At 37.2% G+C, this 24,315-nt stretch overlaps 1 protein-coding gene across 5 annotated transcripts in view; it reads left to right on the top strand.

The window, feature by feature from the left end:
• The window catches only part of LOC141439934 (furin-like protease 1), a 276,098-nt gene that overhangs the window by 249,672 nt on the left and 2,111 nt on the right, over positions 1 to 24,315 (top strand). For 4 of the 5 annotated variants that reach the window (XM_074104397.1, XM_074104399.1, XM_074104398.1 and 1 more), the window contains exons 8-15: positions 3,337 to 3,546; positions 6,475 to 6,613; positions 10,759 to 10,982; positions 11,963 to 12,102; positions 14,399 to 14,517; positions 14,599 to 15,051; positions 16,154 to 16,335; positions 19,843 to 19,969. In XM_074104397.1, coding sequence (XP_073960498.1) covers positions 3,337 to 3,546; positions 6,475 to 6,613; positions 10,759 to 10,982; positions 11,963 to 12,102; positions 14,399 to 14,517; positions 14,599 to 15,051; positions 16,154 to 16,335; positions 19,843 to 19,969 — 1,594 coding nt within the window. The remainder of the gene's footprint in view (positions 1 to 3,336; positions 3,547 to 6,474; positions 6,614 to 10,758; positions 10,983 to 11,962; positions 12,103 to 14,398; positions 14,518 to 14,598; positions 15,052 to 16,153; positions 16,336 to 19,842; positions 19,970 to 24,315) is intronic. The other variant, XM_074104401.1, reaches the window with a different exon arrangement.

The following is a 24,315-nucleotide window of genomic DNA, read 5'->3' as shown; positions in this document are numbered from 1 at the left end:
ACGTCGTGTTCTACGAACGAGCAGATTTTATAATATTAATTTCAATTTTTAGAGCCGCAGAAAACAATAGATTAAGCTTACAATATCAAAACCGGTTATTGCATTCCATGTAGCCGCTAAAACCATCGCCATTGTTATCAAATTTGAATATTAATCCATTCATTCCGTGGACAAACAAACTGGAAACTGTCACCATCAGTGACAAGTATGACAGCGATTTGTTCGTAACTCAAACCTGCAATGAGCTTTTGTTCGGCATAATGTATTTAAGGCTTGTTCACACAGTGCGAGCCACTGCCCTGACAGCGGAGAGCTAATCTCACTGTCTACTAGCGTGTTAGTTCTGGTCTCGACAACAAAATTAGTTCCATTATGGATCGCCATACGACTGTCGATTTCGCACCCTAAATGTAGCTCGGTTTGCCTTACAAGCTACATGTTGTGTCGATAAAAATAACATTGTAGTATTATTTATAATTTTAAGTGTATGTATAATTATAATTACTTATTTTGTTGTAAATCTATGCAATACTATGACCAGGGAGCGAAATTTTGATGCCGGTGACAGCCGTATGACGTCAAGCTTCATACAGTGTTTTTATCTAGATTATAGATAATCACTGACAACTTATTGACACTTGAGACGGCCAGTACTTATTTATAAAAACATCCTATATGTCAATTTGCGTCATAATGACGTCACCGGTATCAAAGTTTCGCTCCCTGACTATGACGTATTCAGCACCATAAAAAACTGTAAAGTATAACGTATGTATGTATGTACGTATGTAAATACTTTATTGTACATAAAACACAAAAATAATACAAAAATAAAACAACAAAACATAAGAGTACAAAGGCGAACTTATCCCTAAAAGGGATCTTTTCAAGCTAACCTAAACAGGAAAGGAAAACTTAAAGATAGGCGAACAGTAACAGTAACGTCGTATTAACCTGAGTTTTGTAGCTTAGGCAAAACGCTAGTCTTAGTATTTCTACAAAAAAAATGATGTCTGCGATGCGAGTAACTGCCCTATTGTGACTTATCACTAACTTACGCCGTGTGACAACTACATAAAACGTGTATGAGGCACGAGCTTTTGGAAATGATTTTCAATCCCATGCAACGTTGTCCAAGCTAATTGACTATGTCGTTCATTATCAGCGCTAGCAATGATGATTAGCAGATTAGATCAATTTCAGATCAATAACTCGATAGTCATGATAACACGCTTTGTATTGTCTAGTGTCAATATATAGACAATAGAAGTCTATAACAATGGGTTAAAACGGTTGAAATAGTTATGTTGTGATTATAAATAATCGATCAAGAAAGCGATTTGTTTGTTTTAATTAATTTGCTCAGTCCTAGAACTAAAAAAATCTTTCTTAGTTTAGTTTAAATAGCTTAGAGATAAGTTTAAAATAGTAAATTTAAGTTCTCAAAGACATGTCTACCTACGGTTTTTGTATTTCATCCATAAAATAATTATTCAGGTTTTTGCAGGTGGCCTTGTGCAAGTCCGTCCGGATTGCTACCACCATCTTGCTCGCTAATCCTGCCGTGAAGCAGCAGTGCTTGCAGTATTGGAGAGTAAGACAGCCGGTGAAATTACTGGCACTTGAGGTATCCCATCTTAGGCCTCTAAGTTGACAACAAGTGTTGCAGGTGTCTATGGGCGGTGGTAATCTCTTACTCTCTCTCTCTTAGGAGATACACTTGGTCGTTTTCCATCCAGTTGAATAAAAAGAGATCAATTAACCTTTAATACAGGGAAAGGTTTATTTTGCTCGAAAAATCAGTTGCGACGTTTTCCTTCACTTTCCGCGAGTCCTTAATTGAAAAGGAATTGCGTCGGACTTAACAAATTTATCTGAATGTAAATTACATTTCGGAGATTTACGTATCGAACGGATCCAAATTAAAGCTTTACGTAACAAACGCTGACCGTGGTCGGGATAAAAATAACCGTGTTTCTGCTATCGTTAATATTTAACGTAAAAGTTCAACGTTAAAAACTTCATAATTCCCATTAACGAACACCAACTCACCTCGAGTTCGCTTTTATGTGGCGGTTATTAATAAAGAATAAGTCCTTGGGAACCGAACAAAAGTGCCTTCCAGCGGCCATTTTGAGCGTTTCCATATTTTTCACGGCGACCGTGCGAACTATAGCGTTTAATGAAAAGTTACAATACGCCAGCTGTGTTATATTCACAACAACAATTTGTCACTATATCACGCTCCATTGGATATTAGTTCCTATTTAATGCATTTTAAAGTGCCTTTGACTTTGCTTGCATGCAGTGGTTATGTAACTAAGTTAGTTTGAAGGGTGCTGCGAGTCGCGCCAGTAATTCCTGTAATGATGCAATTATTTCGCTCGTGTTGCTCCGACACGATATGGTCAAGTGTTGTTGGGTATAAAATTTACATAATGTTGTTTCCCTCTTCAACTCTGAGCGTCGTTCGAGTACCCTTGTTTACACCGAAACCTCGTTTAACCGTTCCCCGTCGTCTTACTTTTTCTGATTATCTTTGCTCCTGGCTGGAAAGTTAATTTTACTCTACGTCTTGATGGCAATGGAAATTTTGCAGCCGTTAAACTCACTCTTCAAGTTGAATGAGCTATAAATATTGTATTTGTGAGAATTTGGAAAAATTACGTGTTAGCTTGTGCTGTAATGACGTTTTCGTCTTTCTTATTTCTCATGGAAAAAATGTAATTCCTCTTTTAAGCGCCTCTCTTGTACTTTACCTTGACGTTTGTAATTATACGTTTATGTATTAAATTCCTTATTTTCCCCGATTTAGTCGTGAAGAATATGTTTCAACCTTGCCCTATAAACTTTGCGTTAAGCCTGTTTATGTTTATATACTTACTCGTAACTTAATAAGGCAAAAATATAAAGTAAGTAACAAAAGAAAACTAACACTCGAAACGGGCACGTATCTGAATATCGAAAATTGAAATATCGACGGTTAAAATATCGAACCTAACCTAACCTACCAAAATCATCACTCATCGTGATTCACAATGATGACCACGACCATAGTGGCAAGAGTGTACCAACTAAGAAGAACCTAACCTAACCCACTTTTGATATTTTAACCGTCGACTTCTTAACATTAGATATATTAGTTTTCGATATTCAGATACGTCCCCCTCGAAACTTCATTGCATTAGAAGTCTAGTACGATTTGATTATTTTCCGAACTATTGATAAACGAACCGAACGAGAATAAAGAATGCGATCTGTCTTTTTCTCTTAAAACATTTTCTTAACATACCTCACTTCGTCTGGCCAGAAAGTGATATTTTATTTTCTTCACAGGGTCGCAACGGGAAAGGGTCGATATTCGTGTGGGCATCAGGCAACGGTGGACGGGAGCACGATAACTGCAACTGCGACGGTTACACCAACTCCATATGGACCCTGTCCATATCGTCGGCTACGGAACGCGGGGAAGTTCCATGGTACTCTGAAATGTGCAGTTCTACCCTCGCTGCCACGTATAGCAGTGGTGCGCAGAATGAGAAACAGGTAATTAGTTTTGAGTTTTAGGGTAAATCGTCAACTGGCCACGTTACAAGAACTGGTCACCTTATACTAAAAATGATTTATATTTATAGCTGACCAGAATTAATTTATTATAAGGTGGTCAGTTATTGAAGGGTGGCCAGTAATTGACACCTTATACTAAAAATAAAACTCTGTTTATAGGGGACTGGAATTCATTTTTAGTGTAAGGTGGCCAGTAGTTGACGAATTACTGTAGAGTATTAGTTATGTTTTATCTGTAAACAGATTATAAAAACCTTGCATAAATAGATCGAACAAAGAACAAAGGAAATGTTTTGCTAATGAAAATGTAAAAATATAATAAATTCGTACACTGCCGTGAGGGCTCAGGATGCTAACAGGGTTAATGAAATAAAGTTACTGTGCTCGTTTTAACGTCATCGGGAGTATCGGGACGGCGTGTTTTTTACTTTTTAACTTTACAGCCCCCGGGTTGCACGGTTCGAGTAATGTTGCAAACTGGAGTTCATAATATTGATTTAGTAATAAATTGTTACGAAAATAGTAGATTGTTCAATAAGGGAGTAAAACAAGGCATAATGACACGAGATGCTTAGCCACCCGAGCAGAGCGAGTGGTATCCAGCATAATACGAAGTTTACGGGCATAATAAGTGAAAAATCTGTTTTTAACTTTGTTTTTTAAATTATTATTTGAAATCTTGTACGCCGAACGGGTTTTGACTTGAAACCCCCCTAGCTATACGCGCCGAGTTTTTTACAAAATGAATGCGTTGGGAAAACTTACTGCTAATGAGGTTTCTTGACGGAAGAAATACAACTAGATCGTGATGATCGTGAGGTCCGATTGACGCAGTCTTGCTTGTGATTGACTCATTTAGTCAGGTATTTAACCAAACATAAACGTGATGCAAGAGCTAAAGTTATCAAAAGGACCTCACAATACTAAATAGCGCCAACTGCTTTGTCACAGAAACCCCTTATTAAAAACAAATCCTTTTTATTTATTAGTTCTGTGATGGGCTATCGTTTCATCCGTCTAAAAATGATGCTGACGTTTTACAACTTCTTCTCTTTTAAAATATGGCTTTAGACCAGTGTCAAAGTAAACTCTCTTTGAGAGAGACGTTGTACGGTGACTGTAGTTTTTGCAACTTGATAGTAAAATTCCAGAAACCACGTGGAGACAACTTGAGCATTAAAAAATGTCAAACACGAGAGCAATATAGAACTTTGTGATCACTGTTCACTGTTAAGGTTAATCGCCGTAAAACACTATCAAAATTATACTTCAACTAGCCAAAGAAACAGAAATATCAAAATTAGATATTGTCTACAACCGCCATGTTCGAATGCTACAAATCGAATCCATTTTACAACTTATTCGTGCCTCTTTGAATTTCGAACGAGCCAGTGACGTACGCATTGAGGTTTTTTTTCTGTTATTCCGTTCGTAACAAACGGGTAGAGGATACAATCAGCAGAGCGCTTCCGTCGGTACAAAAGACTCACCGCGCCGCAGTACGCGACACAGCTACGGGTACAAAGCGTTTCTGTAAACGAATCGAAACCTCATTTCAAATTACGAATGCTCTCTCAAAAAACATTGAAAATAGGTAGGATTGTGATTCGACAACTGGGTTTTTACCCGGACGTAACTATAACGACCTGCCCCGGCTTCGCAGGAGTGTTTTCAATTGAAAAGAGTCTAATCAAACAAAATTCACATTTTTCAGTTCTACATCCCAAGAACTATACCCGCTCGTATCCGTTGAACGCGTCGCTACTATCTATGTGCATTATATTAATATAAATAGTTAGTAAAAACTGATAGTGAACACCGCAATTAATTACCTACGTCACGTGAAGTGAAATTGTTTTATACTATGTAAAGATTTATAATAGTAATGAATGTTTTCTACATATCATACCTGATATTAACGTAAAAGTAACGTCAGTTTTGCCGTCTAAATTATGCTATTGGACGCAAAGCTGACCTTTGTCTTTGTGATCATATTTATGAAGATAAAACTAGCTACCGGCTAGACTTTTTGTCTTAGAAAAATAAAATCTTAATGGAATTGTTAAGTGGGATCTCTTGTACATTAATATTATTATCATACCAAAGGATACTAGATTCATTTCTAAAGACTTTTGGAGAGGGATGTTTTAAGAAAATGTTTATTTTACCAAATTGTTTGAGGGACTGTTTTATAACTAAAGTATAAAAACAGCTTCAAATAACATATTTTTTACGACTTATGTTACTTAGGGCGAAAGTAACGTAAGTTGTAGCTGAAAACTTTATTATTTATTCCCTTTCATGACAAAAGAATGTCCTGTTTAAGTAGAAAACTTAATAAAGGGTAATAAAAAGTTTCTAGGTGAAGCTTTGTCAACTGTGCGAAGATTATATAAAAAAGAATAATTCAATCTAAATTCCTACATTTTTAGAAGTAACTACCTACATACCTAATTCACCTAATTGATTACGCATTGTAGAGTCAAAGAAACTAAGAACATATCCAGACGGAGCGTTTTGCGCGTGAGGGTGGTAGGTACTCGCGCGTTCCCGAGTTACTAGAGCTACATATATTATACCCTGTCGAGATGCTCTCGCTGTCTCGCTTTCGGTCTAAAACACGCGCATACCTACTTACTTATTTCATATCGGTGTTCCGTACTTCTTCCGAATAAATCGTAGCAAAATTAATTTTGATTTTTTTTTAACAAAAAAGTAAAACCGGCTCCAAAAAAATAACAAAAAATGGAACCGACTACAAAACCCTTGAAAATATTTTTCTAGCACTAGGTACCTACTAAGCTTCATATAGTCAGGTTCTCTAACCACTTGGCTATCCCGGTCATAAGTATACGAAACTTGCATTAAAAATTAACTCTACAAAAACTTTTTTACTGTCGTCTGTAGGTGATGACAACGGACCTTCACCACTCGTGCACAGCGGGGCACACGGGCACGTCTGCGTCCGCGCCGCTCGCGGCCGGCATCTGCGCGCTGGCGCTGCAAGCCAACCGGGACCTCACCTGGCGGGATATGCAGCATATCGGTAAGTATACATCACAGTACCCTCTTTGTCTTCTCTGTCTCAAATAAGCGAGAGGGAAATAGCATTTTAGATTCTACTTCCGTGCCGTCTACTATGCAATTATGTGTATATAGGCACACGGCGGCCACGACGTACAAAACACGCGTTCTTGAATCGACATAAGCACGACGACGTCTGTAGGTATACGTGTCAATGTGTGCGTAAGATACACAGGGCTGATTATCGCAAAACCCTAGTACTAAAAGTATCTACCTACTACCAATGACATTTAAAGGTGCTTAATGTACGTACTTAGATGTGCAAATAAATGTAATCGTTAATCTTACCTATTTATTTAAACCCACTTAAAATGTGTCTGTCTGTGTATTTCAGCATTATTATTTTCAATTACAATAGATACCTATACGACTACTAACTTAAATGAATTATTCGGTAGGTAGTTATTACATGTATTAATCGTGATAATTTCAGAAATCATTATTTATTTGTAAAGGAAGTAGGAAGGGTACCGTTACCATTTCGCAAAATGATTGCTCCCGAACTTATTGTCAGTGACGTGCGGCCGACATACATCGCGTTGCGCACCCGACTGCTTTTCTGCGGTTTTCCTACTATCTGCGCTTGCGAGGGGTGGGGTAACTCGAACCGGTGCGGGGCGGAGCGTGGCCATTCTGTACGTTAGTACTATTATATATTCTGTGGTGTAGGTTAAAGATACGGCCGTCATTTCCCCGTTTGGGGCAGATACATACGTACATAGATACCAATGATGTGGGGTGATTATTTTTATAGGTGTGACGGGACGAGTGAGTGTGAGTTAAAACAATTTTGCACTACCTCTGATCCAAATCCATGAAAATAAGATCCGGAGTCGTATGTATCCTTCCAGTAAATACCTGGTTTGAGCAACGCCACATTAGAGAGATCTCTCTTCAGGCCAACCACTCACAACCACCACCACAGCTCAGAAACGTCTCGTAACTAAAGACAAATAAAATACAGTTATAAAAAAGGTGACACCCCAAACTTTGTGGAGCATTAAAACTAGTCTAGCGCTGGGCTGTAATCACTCCATCCTTATTTAAGTAAGGACTAGAAAGCGCTAAAAAGTTATTCACATTAGGTTAGGTAATTTTACACTGCCATGATTTACATCTCTCTAATAAACAGGAAAGCAAAGTTTGTTTTCACATATTTCAGCAACTTTGCCTATATGTTTCAGAACTTTCTAAAAATCCAAGAATTACGGGCGAAGAATTCCGACGAGATGATAACTTTCGTACGTGAACAAATTTATATAGATATGTACTTACTCCTTAAACTTAAATTAAATTCATTTTCTTGTCTCAATCAACTAGACGGTGGGTGGAACAAGGTGAAAATTAGACTCAGTTCCCGTAACATGAACTCTTGAGGTTTGATATTTTAAAACTGATGCAGTAGTTTCCTGAGAAAAAAGCAAAAAATAGGAGCACTTTTAAATTTAATATGTGCACTTACAGAAGTGCATAATCTAATACCTTTAAACGAGCAATTATTCATGTAAATATTTACGCTTTTAAAACAGTGCCCTCTAACGGTAAGTAGCAGAACTAAACACAGCTGTCATTAGGCTGTCAGCAAAAATATTAGGGCTACCGCCTGACAACTTATACGAGTACGTATCGTAACGTTGTGCCAATAAAAACACTTTCAACGATGTTCGCCTGTTTTACGTCCTACACAACTACGAGGCTCAATTTGCCAACGATGGTCGACAAACAACCAGCTTTAATAGAGTTGGCCTATTTTGGGTAGTACGGATGAGCTGAACGCTGAGCGATGTCGTGGCAAACGAGGCCTTTGAAACAAAGTATAAATGGATTCCGTGGACTAAACGAATAAGGTTGTCAGGCTAGTTCTCTTGTTGCCACGATAGGATGTGACGTTGTGCATTTTTCTATCCGACTAACGGTGAAAGTTGCTACAAAATGGTAATTGTGGTGACTCAAAATGGAGGTGGTGAGATGATTTAGAGCGTTTTAAAAAATTCAAGCAATTTCACATCATCACATTTTATAAAATTAGCGTACTGCCGTTTTGCACAAAATTTTTCCCCAAATGTATCATTTCCCAAGTATCAAAATTCTCTGAAACCAAATTTTTTTTTCAGAATATTTACTTATGGGTTTAATAGTGCACACTAGGTTAGGTTAGGTTAGAATGTTTTATTTATTATTATTTAATTATTTATTTATTTGCCAATAAAAAATTACAGCATTACAGTAAAACCAATGCGCTGTACAATTCAAATTATACTTACAATAAAAAACACAAAAAGACATTAAAATTAAAAAAAAGTTATTAAGGGATTTTTATCCTATATAGTTTAAACTTTATTTTTTTACATGTTTTATACCTTGCCCACAGTTACCCACAAATTGACAATATAATGTCCTTTAGTAAGTGTCCTTTAGCAAGAAACAACAAAAATAAAGATATCGTCGCTACTTTGAAAAAATCTCGTATCTCAAATCAATACGTCAACAAAATATGACCCTTAAAACAATGTTCATTAAGTTCACTCGGAAAGATCATCGATTTTGACATACCAGCTTTTTTCAAAGTAGTGTCGATATTTTACTTTAACAGTAAGCGGGTCCAAGTGATTTTAATTGGCTTAGGTAACGTCAAAATGTTATTCATGCTATTTTTTACATTTTCGTATCAGAAATTTTTAACAAAAACGAAACGAGTAGTTACGACAGACAACCAAACTATGATGTTTATTATTCATCGAGTGTGAAAACTAACTTTTGAATGCGTATTTTCTATAATTTATTGGAATACAGAACAGTTTTTTTTTTTAAATTATAACACTCAATATTAATGTACCATCAAAATAAAGTTATTGATAACCCGAAAAACATTATCAAATCACATAATACTACAGTATACAGTAAATTTGTTTTACAGTTAAGTGCAACGACTTTATGCACTTTACATAAAGGTAGCGTATACATACTTTTGTCACATTGGACGTCTCGATGTCTTTGCACTAGACTGTACGTACATAATAAATGTAGCATACAACTAAGGTAACATTATAACCCTGTCACTGCCACCGCTCCCACGAAAATCGATTAGCTGTCAAAATTTGCGGCAAAATGACGCATAAGACGACGTGACTCTAACACAGTGAGAAATTCATTACAGAGACTTCGTTTTGACTGAACTAAATTGTTCACATAGGAAAACGATCTTACAAAATCTCACAACCCCGGATGCGTAAAATACAAGACAAATTACATAGATCTGCCTGCCAGATTTGGCTATGATTAAATGTAAAAAAAAAAAAGTAGAAATAACCCTTTCACTAATCCTGCAAATATGGCCGTGTTAAAAAGATGATTTACGAGGCTTTACGGAAGGAAAGTTTGTGTAGGTACGCGGTGAAACTACTAATCTGATATGCGAGCCAAATGTTTTCATTAAATATAAATTTATGATATTACCTACTCGGAACGTACCGTAACTTATGTTTGTCCCACAACGATATTGAGATGTCTGTGACAAATGTTTTTTTCTTGTCTATCACCACCATTACAATATTATAGGTAGTGCCACCAGAGTTGAGGGCACGCTCACAAAAACCATATGTCATGTAATGACAGCGAGATTTTGACTCTCACTCATTCATTTTATTCATTCTCCCTTTATGCAACAGTTCTTCATGTAATTTATTGAATCAGGCGTTAACGAACTAAAAGAATTTTTTTGCTCATCCGCGACCTTATGATAGTTTATGCAAAATATGCGTGTTCATGCAGTTCCTCCACCCTCCACACTGTAAGAACACACACAAATCACACAAACCCATCTATCACCACCACCACCACATTACACTGACGTGTTTCGAACTCAACCAGAGCTCATCGTCAGAGCAACACAACCGTATATACCATGCTACCAGATGTTAGATACTCATGATATTCTTCATGTAGCTGTGTGTGTAATCATTACCTCACGTGGCACTACCTATACTCTAAATTAACTCTGTTAAATTCGTAAAATATACGACACTGAATTATTAATGAGAAAGAATTACTCTATATTATTGACTCAGTGAAAAGCAAACTATATTAAAAAAATATTTTTCCCATCAGTGGTTCGCACAGCGCGGCCCGAACGGCTAAGCACGGGCGGCGAGTGGCGCGTGAACGGCGTCGGTCGCAACGTATCCCATTCCTTCGGCTACGGGCTGCTGAACGCAGCTGACATGGTGCGACTGGCCAGGACCTGGCGGACAGTACCGCCTCAGCGCACCTGCGAGCTCGTCGCGCCTCGACCACAGCGCGCCGTGCCTCCGAGGTCTTCTGTTACTCTACAGGTACTTGTCTTTTGCTGAGAGCCAGGTTTATTGGATGAGGAGTAAAGGTACGACTCACCAGGACCTGCCACCTTAGCAAACTTGTGAGCTTGTCGCGTTTTGGATTGGACACAGCGCGCTGTGCCTCTCAGGTCTTCTGTTATTCTACAGGTAGTTGTCTTTTTGTCGAGAGCTAGAGTTACGGGATAAGGAGTGAAGGTGCGACTCACCTGGACCTGCCACCCCAGCAAACCTGCGAGCTTGTTGCGTTTTGGACGCAGCGCACCGTGCCTCCGAAGTTTTCTGTTTCTCTACAGGTAGTTGTCTTTTAGCGAAAGCTGTTAGGGTTACGGGATAAAGTGTGTCTTCAACGGGCACTTTTATGTGGCTGACGCGGTGTAACTCAAAAGGACCTGGTAAACGGTGCCACCTCAACAAACCTGCGAGCTCGTTGCGTTTTGGATACAGCGCGCTGTGCCTCTTAGGTCTTCTGTTACTCTACGGGCAGTTATCTTTTTCCAAGAACTAGATATAGATCATGGAGTAAGGACTAGTTCTTCTACTACTACTTGACACAGCTGGCATGATGCTACTGGCCACGACTTGACGATGGCGGTGGTGTCGTAGAGAACCTATGAGCTTGTTGCGCCTCGCGGTCACAGCGTTCTCTGTCTTCCAGTTCTTCTGTTACTTTATAGGACAGTGGTATTTTTCCGAAAGCTAGAGTCATATGGTAAGGCATTCCTTATTTGGCCATATGGTAAGCCTCTAGCTCTTTGACTAGACCTTACCAATCTCAGTAATTTGTAAGCTCAAGCCATACCTTTCAAACAGCGTCACGCCGTGCAACTAGATTCTTTTGAGTCTGTACGCCATTCTTAAACAATTTGTGTAGAAAGCTAAGCGCCAATATTATTGCCATTTTATTCGAGTTTGACCCAACTGTTGTTCGAACAGTTGGTTGCATTTTTTTGTTCATAATCTAAATGTTTGTTTCTCAGTTGGATGTGTCCGCATGTCCCGGTGTCAATTACCTGGAGCACGTGCAAGCAAGAATAACGCTTTCGGCTGCTCGAAGAGGCGATCTCAAGATTTCTCTAACATCACCCGCAGGCACAGAGGTTACACTTCTGGCTCCCAGGTAAAACAACTCTAGATTAATTCCGTCTGTATTTTACGCCTTCAAGCGATGATAATTAGCAAAATTTATCCAACGAAGCAGGTCTGCCGTGTCTCGGGTTCACCAGACAGTTAGTCGGAATTACGCAAATTTTCACCGCTGTCTGACACGTGCTCTTGATGTCTCCAACAAAGTATTTACATAATACTGATAGCTCTTCTCGAGACTACATTTAATTCTGTATAAATGATTTGATTATTAATCGAAGGAAACTGCGATTTTCAAGATGGAAAATTCTTTAGCACCTATTGATACATGTTTTTCAAACTATAGTGTTATAGTTACCGTACCATTGAACGAGTGAGTTAGATTTTAAATCAAAATTAATTAATATGAAAGTAACTAGTAGTAATTTAACGAACAAAATAAACAGACAAAAGCTCTTTCTTGTTTCATCCAATCATATTTAATACATTTCTAGTCTCCAACGAGCTTTATAAACACAATCGAGTGCTGAAAAATGAAAAAATATAAAAATATTGGGTTCTGTTATTGCAGTTACACCATCGCGTTTTTACGTGATGAGTACTCAAGCTCTCTGCAAATAATTGCCTTGTTAAATCTATGATTACTCGTAGGTATCGTTGCCAGGCAAGACAAATCTTTAAGTTTGGAAATACGCAACGTAGCGTGTAGCACCTAATAATTATGTACTAATAATGAATCTTTTAGATATAAGTTAAATTGCTTACATATATTAAAATATTGCTATTAACCAAAAAGTCGAAATAAACAGGTACAATCCGTGAGCTCTTAGAAAAACGTTCGGGTTTCGGGGGAAATCGGAAGGATTCCTTTGTAGAAAATGACAATTGTCTTTTTGACTTAGTAGCAATCCATCACCCGAAGAGTGCACTCGTTGTATTTTCATTGATTTATATAGAGCAGTTAAAACCACCACTTACTTATTTATTTAGTTTGTTTTTTTCGGAAATAGATTTCCATGGGGAGTCAACTTAAACAGGGTATTTCTGTACAGATTTTGTAAAGAAGCTGAAAGTTTCAAGACAAGTGTTGATCGTAAATATTTTAATAAGGTTCAAGACCGAGTTATAGAAGCAACAGGGATTTCGCAAAGTACATTGAAAAATAATAAACCAAAGCAGACCAAAAAAAATCATTTGACATACTCAAGAGAAGTAGATATACTAACAACAGCTCTATATACTTCCAAATAAAGGTAGTGTGTTAAGGCGGGGTGTTCTCTATTTAAATGAATGATGGAAGAATTCGAAAATGCTAATTTTGTTTTATTTGTATCATGAAAAAAAGTCATATTGTATTAAAAGTAGGAAAAGATAAAGAAGCGTAAAATTATCTCAGTAAGGTTTATTTTGTACTGATGATTATTCTTTACATAACTTTTTACGGTAACTTTAAAAAGTTTTGCAAGTTAATAACAGGAACAGAACCGCATATCACGATCGGGTGTCATCGTCTATACCCGAAGACTGCTTCTAAAATCCGAAGGTTTTTATTAAGAGCTCACGGAGTGCACTAACTTGTTTCTGAATGTTGTCACAATACGTTGAAGCAAGTACTTACTTGTAATTTGTCTGTATGTAGGTACAAGTTATTGTAATTAAAAAAGTTCATTTCTTTACTGGAATCTCATAATATTATGCTAAATTCCAAGAGCTTTCCGACACCCGCTGAGCTCGAATTTGTAATTAATAGTCTGAAGACGTGTGTTAATGTCAAAATGAGAACAAAGGAATAATAGTTTAATGGAAAGTTGCGAAACCCCTAAACGTGCCCAACTAGTTCAAAGTCTCAAAACCGACATTTACTGTAACCCAGGCCACGGAGCGATCCACAAGGGCTGGCTGTTACTAGGTACTTTTCGACCGGTCTCAACTTCTTGTTTGTTTTTACCTCGATTTTGTTACAAAGAAACTTAATTACGATTGTTTCTTACTAAACTAAGAACTTTAGCGCGGAGCGCTTAATTTGAGGTCAAGAAAGAATTAAAACAAAAGCGAATCACTATTTAAACACTAGGTATTTTAAATACTCACAGAATAGGGTAATCGTATATTTTAAAAACACAGAACGCTAAGGTTTCATTTCTGCTTAACGAGTATAAATTGCTGCCTCGCTACAGCACACGCTACCAACTTAGACGATACACTAGCTGAAGTTTAAAGCAAGTTTAGACAACCGTATTTATAGGTATATTAAGCTTAGACAAGGAATGAAGACGGTTAGAACTAAGTTTTGCGCTAGTATTGTAATAACATGATTCATTTTCCGGCAGAGCGCACGACTCGTCGCGCGCCGGGTTCAACTTGTGGCCTTTCATGTCTGTGCACATGTGGGGCGAATCACCGCTCGGCGTCTGGCAGCTAGAGGTTTCCAACGAGGGACGTTACATGGGTAAGCCTTTCACCAAAAGCAAAACTTATTTAACCGTATATTTGTGATTAACATGGTCATATATCCATTTATCAACTCCAGGCAGAGCGACGTTGCAAGACTGGTCATTAATATTGTACGGCACGACTTCGCCAGCTGCCAAAAACGATCCGATCCCGTTCCGGAATCCGATTGTGCGCAAAAAGAGCAACGCTACGCGACCCGTCATGGTGCAGGCGGGGCGCAAAAATAACCGAGGGAAACCTCTCGCCGTAGTGCCTACGTACACCGTCGGCCTTGTCAAGAGGAAAAAGAATAAGAATTCCAAGAATCCGAATAGGAATTCGCAAAAATCGAAACAGGGTAGGCCGGCGACGCGGTCCCCTATAGAGAGCTCGACGGTTCGCGTGACTTCAGCTGCGCCGGATTTGAGTTTGAACCTGCAGGGGGATCTGACGGACCCCCTGGCCGATGCCCGCGGCCGCAAGATGTCGAGCCTGTTCGAGCAATACCCTAAAATACAACGAATTTACCCCGCGCCGCTGCAAGCTAACGGTACAGCGTTTGCATGTGTTGTGTCCGTTGATTGGTTTTGCCGACTTTTTATTTGGCCCCCGGTGCCGCCTAGTTTGAGCCTGCACGTCAATTACGTGTTCCGGAGTGAGCAGCTCTTTGCATGTCCCGTGTTTGTAATGTTTGAAGTTTATTTTGTAGCGAAAGTTGATTTTATTGTTATTGTAGCGGTTTCGTTTCAGTATGTTTTGTCGTACTTAGGGATAATGCTTCGTTCAGTTTTAGTATTTAACATTTAGCATTTAATATTAATTTATATTTTCAAGCGGTATTGTACTCGTATTGTGGTTCGTTTTTATTAAAATAACACGACTGCGACGTGACAATAATATAACAATAATCCGTCCTTCCCATTGATGATCAGTGTTGATGTTTGACAGAGTTGTGTCTATACGCAGATGTGTCACTTTAATAATTTCCAAACCTTTATATCAAGCTCTGAATGTTTAGATTTCTGTATAATAACGTAGACACTTATGAGCTTTAATATGTCGTTCAAATATAAACAATGGCTTACTCAAAATGTCACACAGGATCCCCAATTTATCATTAGACCCCAACAAAGCCAACCATAACAAAGTACCAACCCTATTAATACTTAAATCTACATGCGTTCTTTATATTATACGTCACTCATTATCATTTATGGATTGAACTAAGGATTGAACCGATTTTTTAGAACATGTAGGTATGATTGAAAACTAAAGGCTATACGCATAAAGATGCTATCTACTTTACATTATATTATTATTATATTGCACATTTTTTTCCATTGTGCTAAATCGTAAAAATGGCGCACATATTTTTTCATATTAAATTTCATTTCTCTGCGCTTTAATCACAAGTTCTACTGTTCTTTTTGATAGATATTTAGCGTCTAAATTTAGTATAGATAACGTTTCCGATACAGAATACTACAATTTACATACATATTTCTACTAAGACAAGCATGCAGAAAATATTAGATAATAATAATAATAATATAGCTGAACCTGGGAATGGAAAGTAATTTCTGGGAATGGAAAGGGTCTACATTATCGAAAAATCTTTAAAAAAAAATCACATTTCATCTTTATCTTCACAGCTGGTCCATTGACTCAGTGGGAGCTGATCTTCTACGGCACGGAGACAGCTCCTCAAGATAACGCTGATCCTGTTAATTCACTCCACGGTTCTGCTTCATGGCCTAAAGAGCCAGAAAATGTGGAAGAAGTGCGTCAAAACGCCATTGACAATGACTTCGCTCTTTGGCACGAAACGCACACGGTAAGTGTTTACTGTGTTTTTTTACAGCAATTGTAAAGCCTACTCGCACTATTCCTGACGTTAAGGAAGTTTCGATACTTAATGTCTAACCAAAATTATTTTTTTTGTAAATTATTTGTTCCCCAATAAAATTATTAATTTGGCCAAATGCATTTTATTTGGAAACTGTAAAATGTTTCAGGATTTTTATAAAATACCTACTTACAAAGGTCTTGACATAAATCCTGAATAGTTCACGGTTTCGGTATAAAAATGCATTTGGTCAAACGAAACATTTTGAAACGAATCATTTGGCAAAACAATTTTCAGTGACATTAAAAGATACCATTATCGAAGCATGTAGTCGCTGGAAAATTTGTCTTTGCCATAATAGGTATACCTACCGACTAATTTGATTTAAGCAAGGCGTAAGGATCAATGAACTGACTGACTCAGCTTGCACTTTGCAGTGCGCGGAGTTTTTGTGGACAGATCCAAAGCAAATGCTAAGCTAGCAAAGTGGTGAAATGTCATTTAAATTTTACTGTCTACACAGACATTAAGTAAAATACTATATGTTTTACAAACATGAACACGCAAGCAACGTTATCTAATTATAGTTTTAGCACGCAATTATTCTTTGCTCGGGCTTTTAAAGAGAAAGTGACCTATTTTTTAATTTAAGTATCTTGATTGTTCTTTTTGCTATCATGATTGTGTGCGAGCAATCATGTTCAGTCGCCTGCATTAATATCTGCCGCAGCGGAGCGTCGAGCGTGCAAAAATATCAGACACGTCCTACCGGCTCTAGAAATAGAGTCGCATCAGACATTTATGCACGATTAGTTGTGTCAAATATTGGTGCTGGTGACTGTTCCAATTAAGCTACCGTCTATGACTTGATTGATTATGTTGTTAAATCCAATAGTCGTTTTGTTCAGCCATTGTTAGAAAACTACTAAGTCTCCAGTCTCTCTGTCCAGTCCATTCTATTGTGTACCAATAATTACTAAAGTTATAAAGTTAAGGAAGTTGGCCGTCTTGAATCGATAATTGGTATTTAATGATCAGTTATTTGAATGCAGACAAAAAACGTGTTTCTCTTAAATATCAGTACTAGTACCTACTTGAAAATTTAGTTTGTAATACAAGCTTTTTGGCTGACGTCAGTAAACACTTGTGGTCAGCTGTACTTGAATTGGCATCCAATTTACATTGTGTACCCACCTAATTTGAAGTCAATCGTTGGAAGCGGATAGAACTTGAAATATTTGAAGCAAATAAATATAAAAGGTGAAGTTGAATAAAAGTTTCTAAAAATAGGACCCAGGAAACCTTTAATCGCTTTTCTCACCAAAAAAAATGCTTGAAAATTTCGCGCTGCCTTCTGTTTGTTTTGTCTCGATTCGAGTTGGGTAAATAATTACGCCTCCGTCTAGTAATTTGTTTCGAAAGGTCAGCCATATTTCTTTCAAGTCAATTGTAGCAGTCATTGTATTTTACGCAAAATGTGTTCTGGCAATTGATAGCGTCGCTTCCCGATGCTGACGGCGGGGACAACACACACTCGCTACTTTGGTGTCGACAGACAGCGAGGGAAATAAAACATACGCACTTACTCACGTTAAGCCCCGCTGTATGTTTTTGTCACAATAGATCTAAGTGCACGGACGGAGATACTCCCCTGCGCTAATGCTGTAACAGACACGAGAAAAATATCTCGGATTACATTCAGTGACACTTATGTATTACGGCAGCCGTATTCAATGTGATACATGTCACTCTCAAGGACCCAGATATGATTGTAGATGTCTAAAGAAACCCTTGTCACCTGAGTTGTTGGTTCTATACAATATAAGGGTCAAATCACCTTCCGTAAACGAAATCTTCTAGGACTTATTCGATTTAAAAACCTTTTTGACAATTATATTTTTATATAGATGGACGTATTTCTTCTTTAGATCTTTCGATTACCCCGAAACAATCCGATGGACACAAAATTTCTGGTATGGCGTTATTGTGGTAACTAAAATGAGTAACAATTTTTGTAGTAGATTTTCCGTAATGATCGTAACATGATAACCTCCTCCTTTTTTTGAAGTCGGTTAAAAAGGTAAATAATATTGCTAGACTACCGTAACAAATATTATAGAAATACATTGTATTTAGCTTTTTGTTTATATCTGGAGTTGTTATTATTGTCTTTATTTAGGTAGATATTATGTGGCTACCTAATTCGATTAACTAAAGGTCAGTCATTATTTAGAAAGCCTTAAATAACAAGTAAACAACTGTTCTGTAGTAACGCTGTTGATACCAATTTCTAATTAGGTACAATATATATTTTAAGTAACAATAAGTATTACTAAACCGTGTTTACACTAGTGATTCATTGACTCGTAGGTATAATTTGGCGTATAAACTGCATTCATGGAAATACAGCAACTGTGTCACACAGGTGCAGGTTAAACACAGAAGGGCTACTACGAAATTTGAAAATCGAAGTTCGAATCGTACCATCCCTTTCACTCTCGTATTAAATAATATTGGCGTTAGCGGAACGGTACGATACGAACTTCGATTTTCGAATTTCCTAGTGGCCTCTCAGCTTGTTGACAGGCTAATGACTTGCACGCGCGAGAGCATTCCGCTATAAACCAGACAATGGCTCCAAATTTGTGAAGCACTTACGTTAGTCCCGATGGGAAGCAATATAACTTTATCAGTCTAACTAGAATCTAGGCTCTTCGGCGCAACTGTCTATGCTATTTATGCGTTTTGATGAGTCTAGATACTGGAATAGTGTTGCGTTAGAAGTAACTATTAGATACTGACGCGTAGAAAACGTTGTGTATATCCAAACAAATCGAATCATGGCCCAAAGTGGAACCTTTTAATAATCAATTTTATGATTTCCTTGACAAAAGTATGAGATGTCACCATGACATTAGTAGCACAAAGGTTCCCTGGGACATGATTCAATTTGTTCGACTGTATCTAGACTTGGACTCCTCATCGAACTGGACTTAAATGAGACAAGTGTATGCTTGTACAAACTGCACTGTGAATAGCATTGCTACGCGCGTGACATATATCTGAGTGGCTAAAGCACCCAAAAATATCTGAAGACACACTAATGCGCTTGACTTTTACGGCCCGGCCACGAGTATGCATAGATGCAAGAGAGTATATACACGGAAATATCTGACGCTACGCCACAGATATTTCCGTGGTAAAGCCGAAACCAAAGATCGCTTACATCTGTCATAAATCCTGTCCGTCCTGTAGTCCTATTACGTAAATGTTGGCCGGTGGGAATAGGGTTCTATGGACGCTTAGTCACTGATTCCTACAGAGGCACCTAACCTACGAACAAAACGCTCGCCGCATCGTCGGTCACGCGTTGTAGTGGCCGGGCCGTTCACACATTGGTCTCTCCGTCGCCAATAAAATTGCACTAGTAACAATGCTTTTACAAAGTTTTTAGTAACTTACTTGTAGACTGTAACATTTGGTTCAAACACGCAGATCCGCGACGAAGGCAACGCAGAGGCGGGCGCGAGCGCAGCGGCGCCACCGCAACCGGCAGACGGCGCCGACGCGCTGCGGTCGGGCTGCACGGCGCACGCGCCGCTCCCCCCACACCACTGCCTAGGTTTGTGCCTCCTCCTCCTCTTCCTCTCCATGGCCGACGCCTTGCGGTGCCTACGACCCCGCACAGGCCGACAGCCCTCTAGACTAAATTGTGCACTAACTGCTAGCCTAAGATCTAACTTGCAAGAAACGACCAGGCCGCCTCGGGCGCCTTGCTTGCGACCAAACACGCCGACCCCCGCCCCGGTTATGGTGACCTAGTGCTCATGGCTCATGTGATTTTAGTTAAATTTACTTAGTTAATTAATCATAGGTCTGGATACTTTTGAGTTACTTATACGACTAAGGATGAATTGTACTGAAGTAATGTTAAAATAGATAAATTTGGTACGAAGCACTGCCGTAGCGTACGGGGACGACTTATTGCTGTTTTATTATTTGCTAGTCAATGTTTAATGGATTTTTAGAAATTGTGAGCATGACATGCGGGTTATGGAACGTAATAATAAAGTATTATGAAGGACTGATTTTACCTTACCCCTTTACTCATAAACGATTCTAAAGTTTCTGTTAACTTAACATATATTTATTTTTATTTGTCATTTGCCTGCGTAAGTTTTTTTTTATGAATAAGGGGGTTAGGCGTGTAGACGTAATTTAGCCTCGTTTAAAGTCTAATAAGTAACTCAAAAGGTAAGGAAGGTATATGTCCACTTCAGAGAATAAAATTATAACCTTACTTTCACATCTTATTTATATTAATCTCTTTGAATTTGAGACCAACCGTTCCAGTAATCCAGGCAATAGATAGAGTATGTATTTAAAACATAAGTACAAGCTGTTAACGGATACTTAGTGATTACTTATTGTTTTTGTCTATTTCTCATATTATTTTTATTATTACTGTCATTTGCTGGACGCGAAGTAAAAGGTCTAATGTCAGTGCACTTAATGCTAGGCCAATCAGTTTTTAAGTTCCTAGTGTAATGGAAAATAGGTATTTAAATTAATTTTTGCCTTTGTGACTATCTGATAAAATTAGTAATTTATTTTAGATCAAATATACCTTAAAACTTTAGCCTGTCAATCAATTTATAACATGGTATTTATTATTTATTATTATTGTGTCCTGAGGCCTGTTTGTAAATCTGAAGATTCATTTAAATAATCACATGCAGCTCTCAAGTAAGTAATATCGGTATCTAAAGCAAAAATATTCTTTTGTACTTACCAATTGATTAAATCATGCTAGCTTTACTTTAAAAAAAACTGTCATCTATTCGCCAGTTGAAAATGTTGTACTTAATGAAGAACTAACACAAGTGCGATTACATATAATTAATGTATTGATATTATTATATACGATTATCCAATTCGTCCATACTACTCGAGTAATTCCATTTCAAAATTGAATATTATTTATTTTTTATCTTATTTAATTTTAAAGTTCACAATAGCTTCTGCTTACTTAATAGTGATATTGAATTTCAGTCTTATACCTATAATACAGTAATTTCTTTATTTTATTTTGTTAAAGATGATTGATTCTTCGTAAATGAAAAGTCGTTATTACGTTTAAGTAGATATACGGAAGTAGTTGTGACTTTAACTTAGGCATTATTATTGCTAGCTAGGAAAGTAAATTAAATTATGGCAGGACTCCTTTGTTTTCGTAAATGTTTGAAATAATAACCTCTTTGGCAACTTAAAAATTGTCCGCAGCTATAAGTAGTTCTTGATACTTAAACTAAATAGATTTGATGTGTTTTACTATTCTTCAGCCCAATACTGTGCCAATTTTATAGAAAATTCCTTGAAACTCATGTTTTAATTTTTAATTTAATTAACTCTTTACACTCAAGGAAGTAAATAAAGATTATTTAGGTTTATAAGATATTCAAACGTGGAAAATGTAAAAATAAATCTCACTCGATGGTGATAGCAAATTATTACCCATTTATATTTTATGATTTATAAATACGAGTAATCTATGATATTAGCTAGAGTAAAACTGAAAACTAAAACTTCAGCCTGTAGATTTTACCAGCAGGAAACTCGAATAGCATAATTTTATTTAAATTATTTATTGCAGCATAAGAAATACTGTAGTTCTTCATGTTTCCCATGTTCCCATGGCATATCTGTCGCAACTGAAATAATGGTTTCGAGATGTCGCTTCGACATATTTTTATTGATGCCGATTTATTGCGAAACGGCAAAATTAATATTTGTCAATATTCTCGTGATATCACGAGTCGTACATACATATCTGTTACCTATAATAAGTTTCATGTTGACGTGTTGAAGCTTCTTCACGTGCACCTAGTGTCAAATAAATCCAACCGTGTTAAAGTTATTTGTATTAAAAATATATAATTGCATATTGTGGTTGTGATCATAGCAGAGATTGCCAATCCATCTAGATCTAATTTAATAAAATACTTACTCGTAAATTATGTACATAATAAGTAAATGTGTCGGATTAATAAATTTGGAGACTTGTACAAAATTGCTCATGTGTAAATTGAAATAGTTGTTACGAAAATGACTGAAAGATCATCATTTCTCATCGACTGGTAGCTAAATTAATTGTAATGTTTAAATGTAATTCTGTAATGCAAGTCCCTGTAAAAAATAGCTTGAGAGGATAAATCTCGTAATTTCGTGGTAGCTAAGCGGCTGTAAGTATAGTTAAGTTGCGGCGGCTGCGCCGAATCAAGCCAATGGAAAACTAAATGGGAAAAGCGTGTGTAGCGATGCGCAACTACATTTAAATGGTCTTATTTATACACATGTACAAGTATCATTAAACGTGATGTCTATTGCGATATTATTATAGACAAGTCCGCCATCATACCTACTAGACAATATACTGAGACACATAATGTGGACAAATTGCAATACTACCTACGCTTGAGTTAATTATCATACTGGATTTTTAAATCTATCTAGACATATTATTAGAGCAGATAACCTCGTAACATGCAATGTAATTTATCCAACTCTAAATCATGTTACATGATAATAACTAATTCTTTATCCGATGAAGCTGCCAGCTCTTCGGTCCCCTGTGACGTCAAATACCCTCTTTGTTATATGATATCAGTTATTTTTTAATGATGAAATTGAAACATCATGCAGAACGTGGATTTCAGTTTCATAATTATCATTGTTCCAGTCCACTAGTAAAACTAAGGTAAGGTAAACGTCCGAGTGCTCGAAACGCTAATGCCCAATAGACAACACTGCTGTCATCTCTATGCTAACGACATAAGTTTAAAGATGCCAATTATTGGGACAGTGACGAGCACTCGTACATTTACCTTACCCATCCACTTTTCTACATGGGTTTCATACAGCTTATTTTTCACGTGTAATTTATATCGTAGTTTTTATACAGAAAGCTCAACCGCGGTACGGTCGGGTGCGTTTCTCTCACATAAGTTGCGCCGTACCTAACACCTTACCCGATTTAGTTTACCGATGGCTGAATATTCACTCGAAGGGTCATTTTTATAACACACTTGTTGTATGAAATGTAAAATTGTTCACCTGCATCGGAGTTAAGTAGCTACAGTACGATGTATTTATTAATGTAAATGTTGATGCATAATATGTATATATTGATCCTATGTGAACGAAAAATATTAATAAAAACAATCTTTTATTACAAAACGTATGAAGATTTTTATTTCTATAACTCAGCTGAGTCTTGTCTCTGATCATTTTTTTTTGTGATATCTCAAATAGCAGTTAGTCGCATTTAGTTTCGTGTTACCTACTGTAGTTCCAAAATAACACACGTAGTTTTTAAGGATCACTATTGTTACGATTTGTTGTTAATTGTTTCATTTTGTATTGTTTATTTTGTTGCATGTTTTGCTTTGCTTCCTCTGCTTGTTAAAGTATCCTTCAACACGCTCTTCGAACACACTTTTTTACGGTAAAATGCACAACACACCATCTCCTAGAGCAACCAATTTCACTGCTAGTGGATCACTAATAAATAATACCGCAAATAACAATAAATCGTCGGATTTTTCTAACATGTAATTTCTTTCCGCCTAACATTGAAAAGAATTTTAGCCGCGAAAAAATACAATGAAGTAAATAAATTGACAGAATCGTTATTCAGCCATTTAGGGCTGGCAGAAACTTGCTGTTTGTGTATTGAGCCGTAAATCACTGTACCCACTTAATTTATTGTTTGATGTTACCTATTTGTTTCGTTTCGCTACCTATCCCCGCAGTTCACTGAAATTTGAGAGATTATATAAACCTCACTTTTTCCTGATTTCATTTAATTTCTTGCACGCCTTTTTGAGCATGTTTCATTTCTAATAAGTTTGAGATTTTTGACATTCCAAAAATTTTATTGCAAAATTATTTGAGATCAGTGACAAGATT

The sequence above is a fragment of the Choristoneura fumiferana genome, chromosome 21 (genome assembly GCF_025370935.1).
Source record: "Choristoneura fumiferana chromosome 21, NRCan_CFum_1, whole genome shotgun sequence".
Lineage (NCBI taxonomy): Eukaryota > Metazoa > Arthropoda > Insecta > Lepidoptera > Tortricidae > Choristoneura > Choristoneura fumiferana.
The sequence above is the reverse complement of the archived record's forward strand: the minus strand, read 5'-3'. Positions and strand labels throughout refer to the sequence as shown.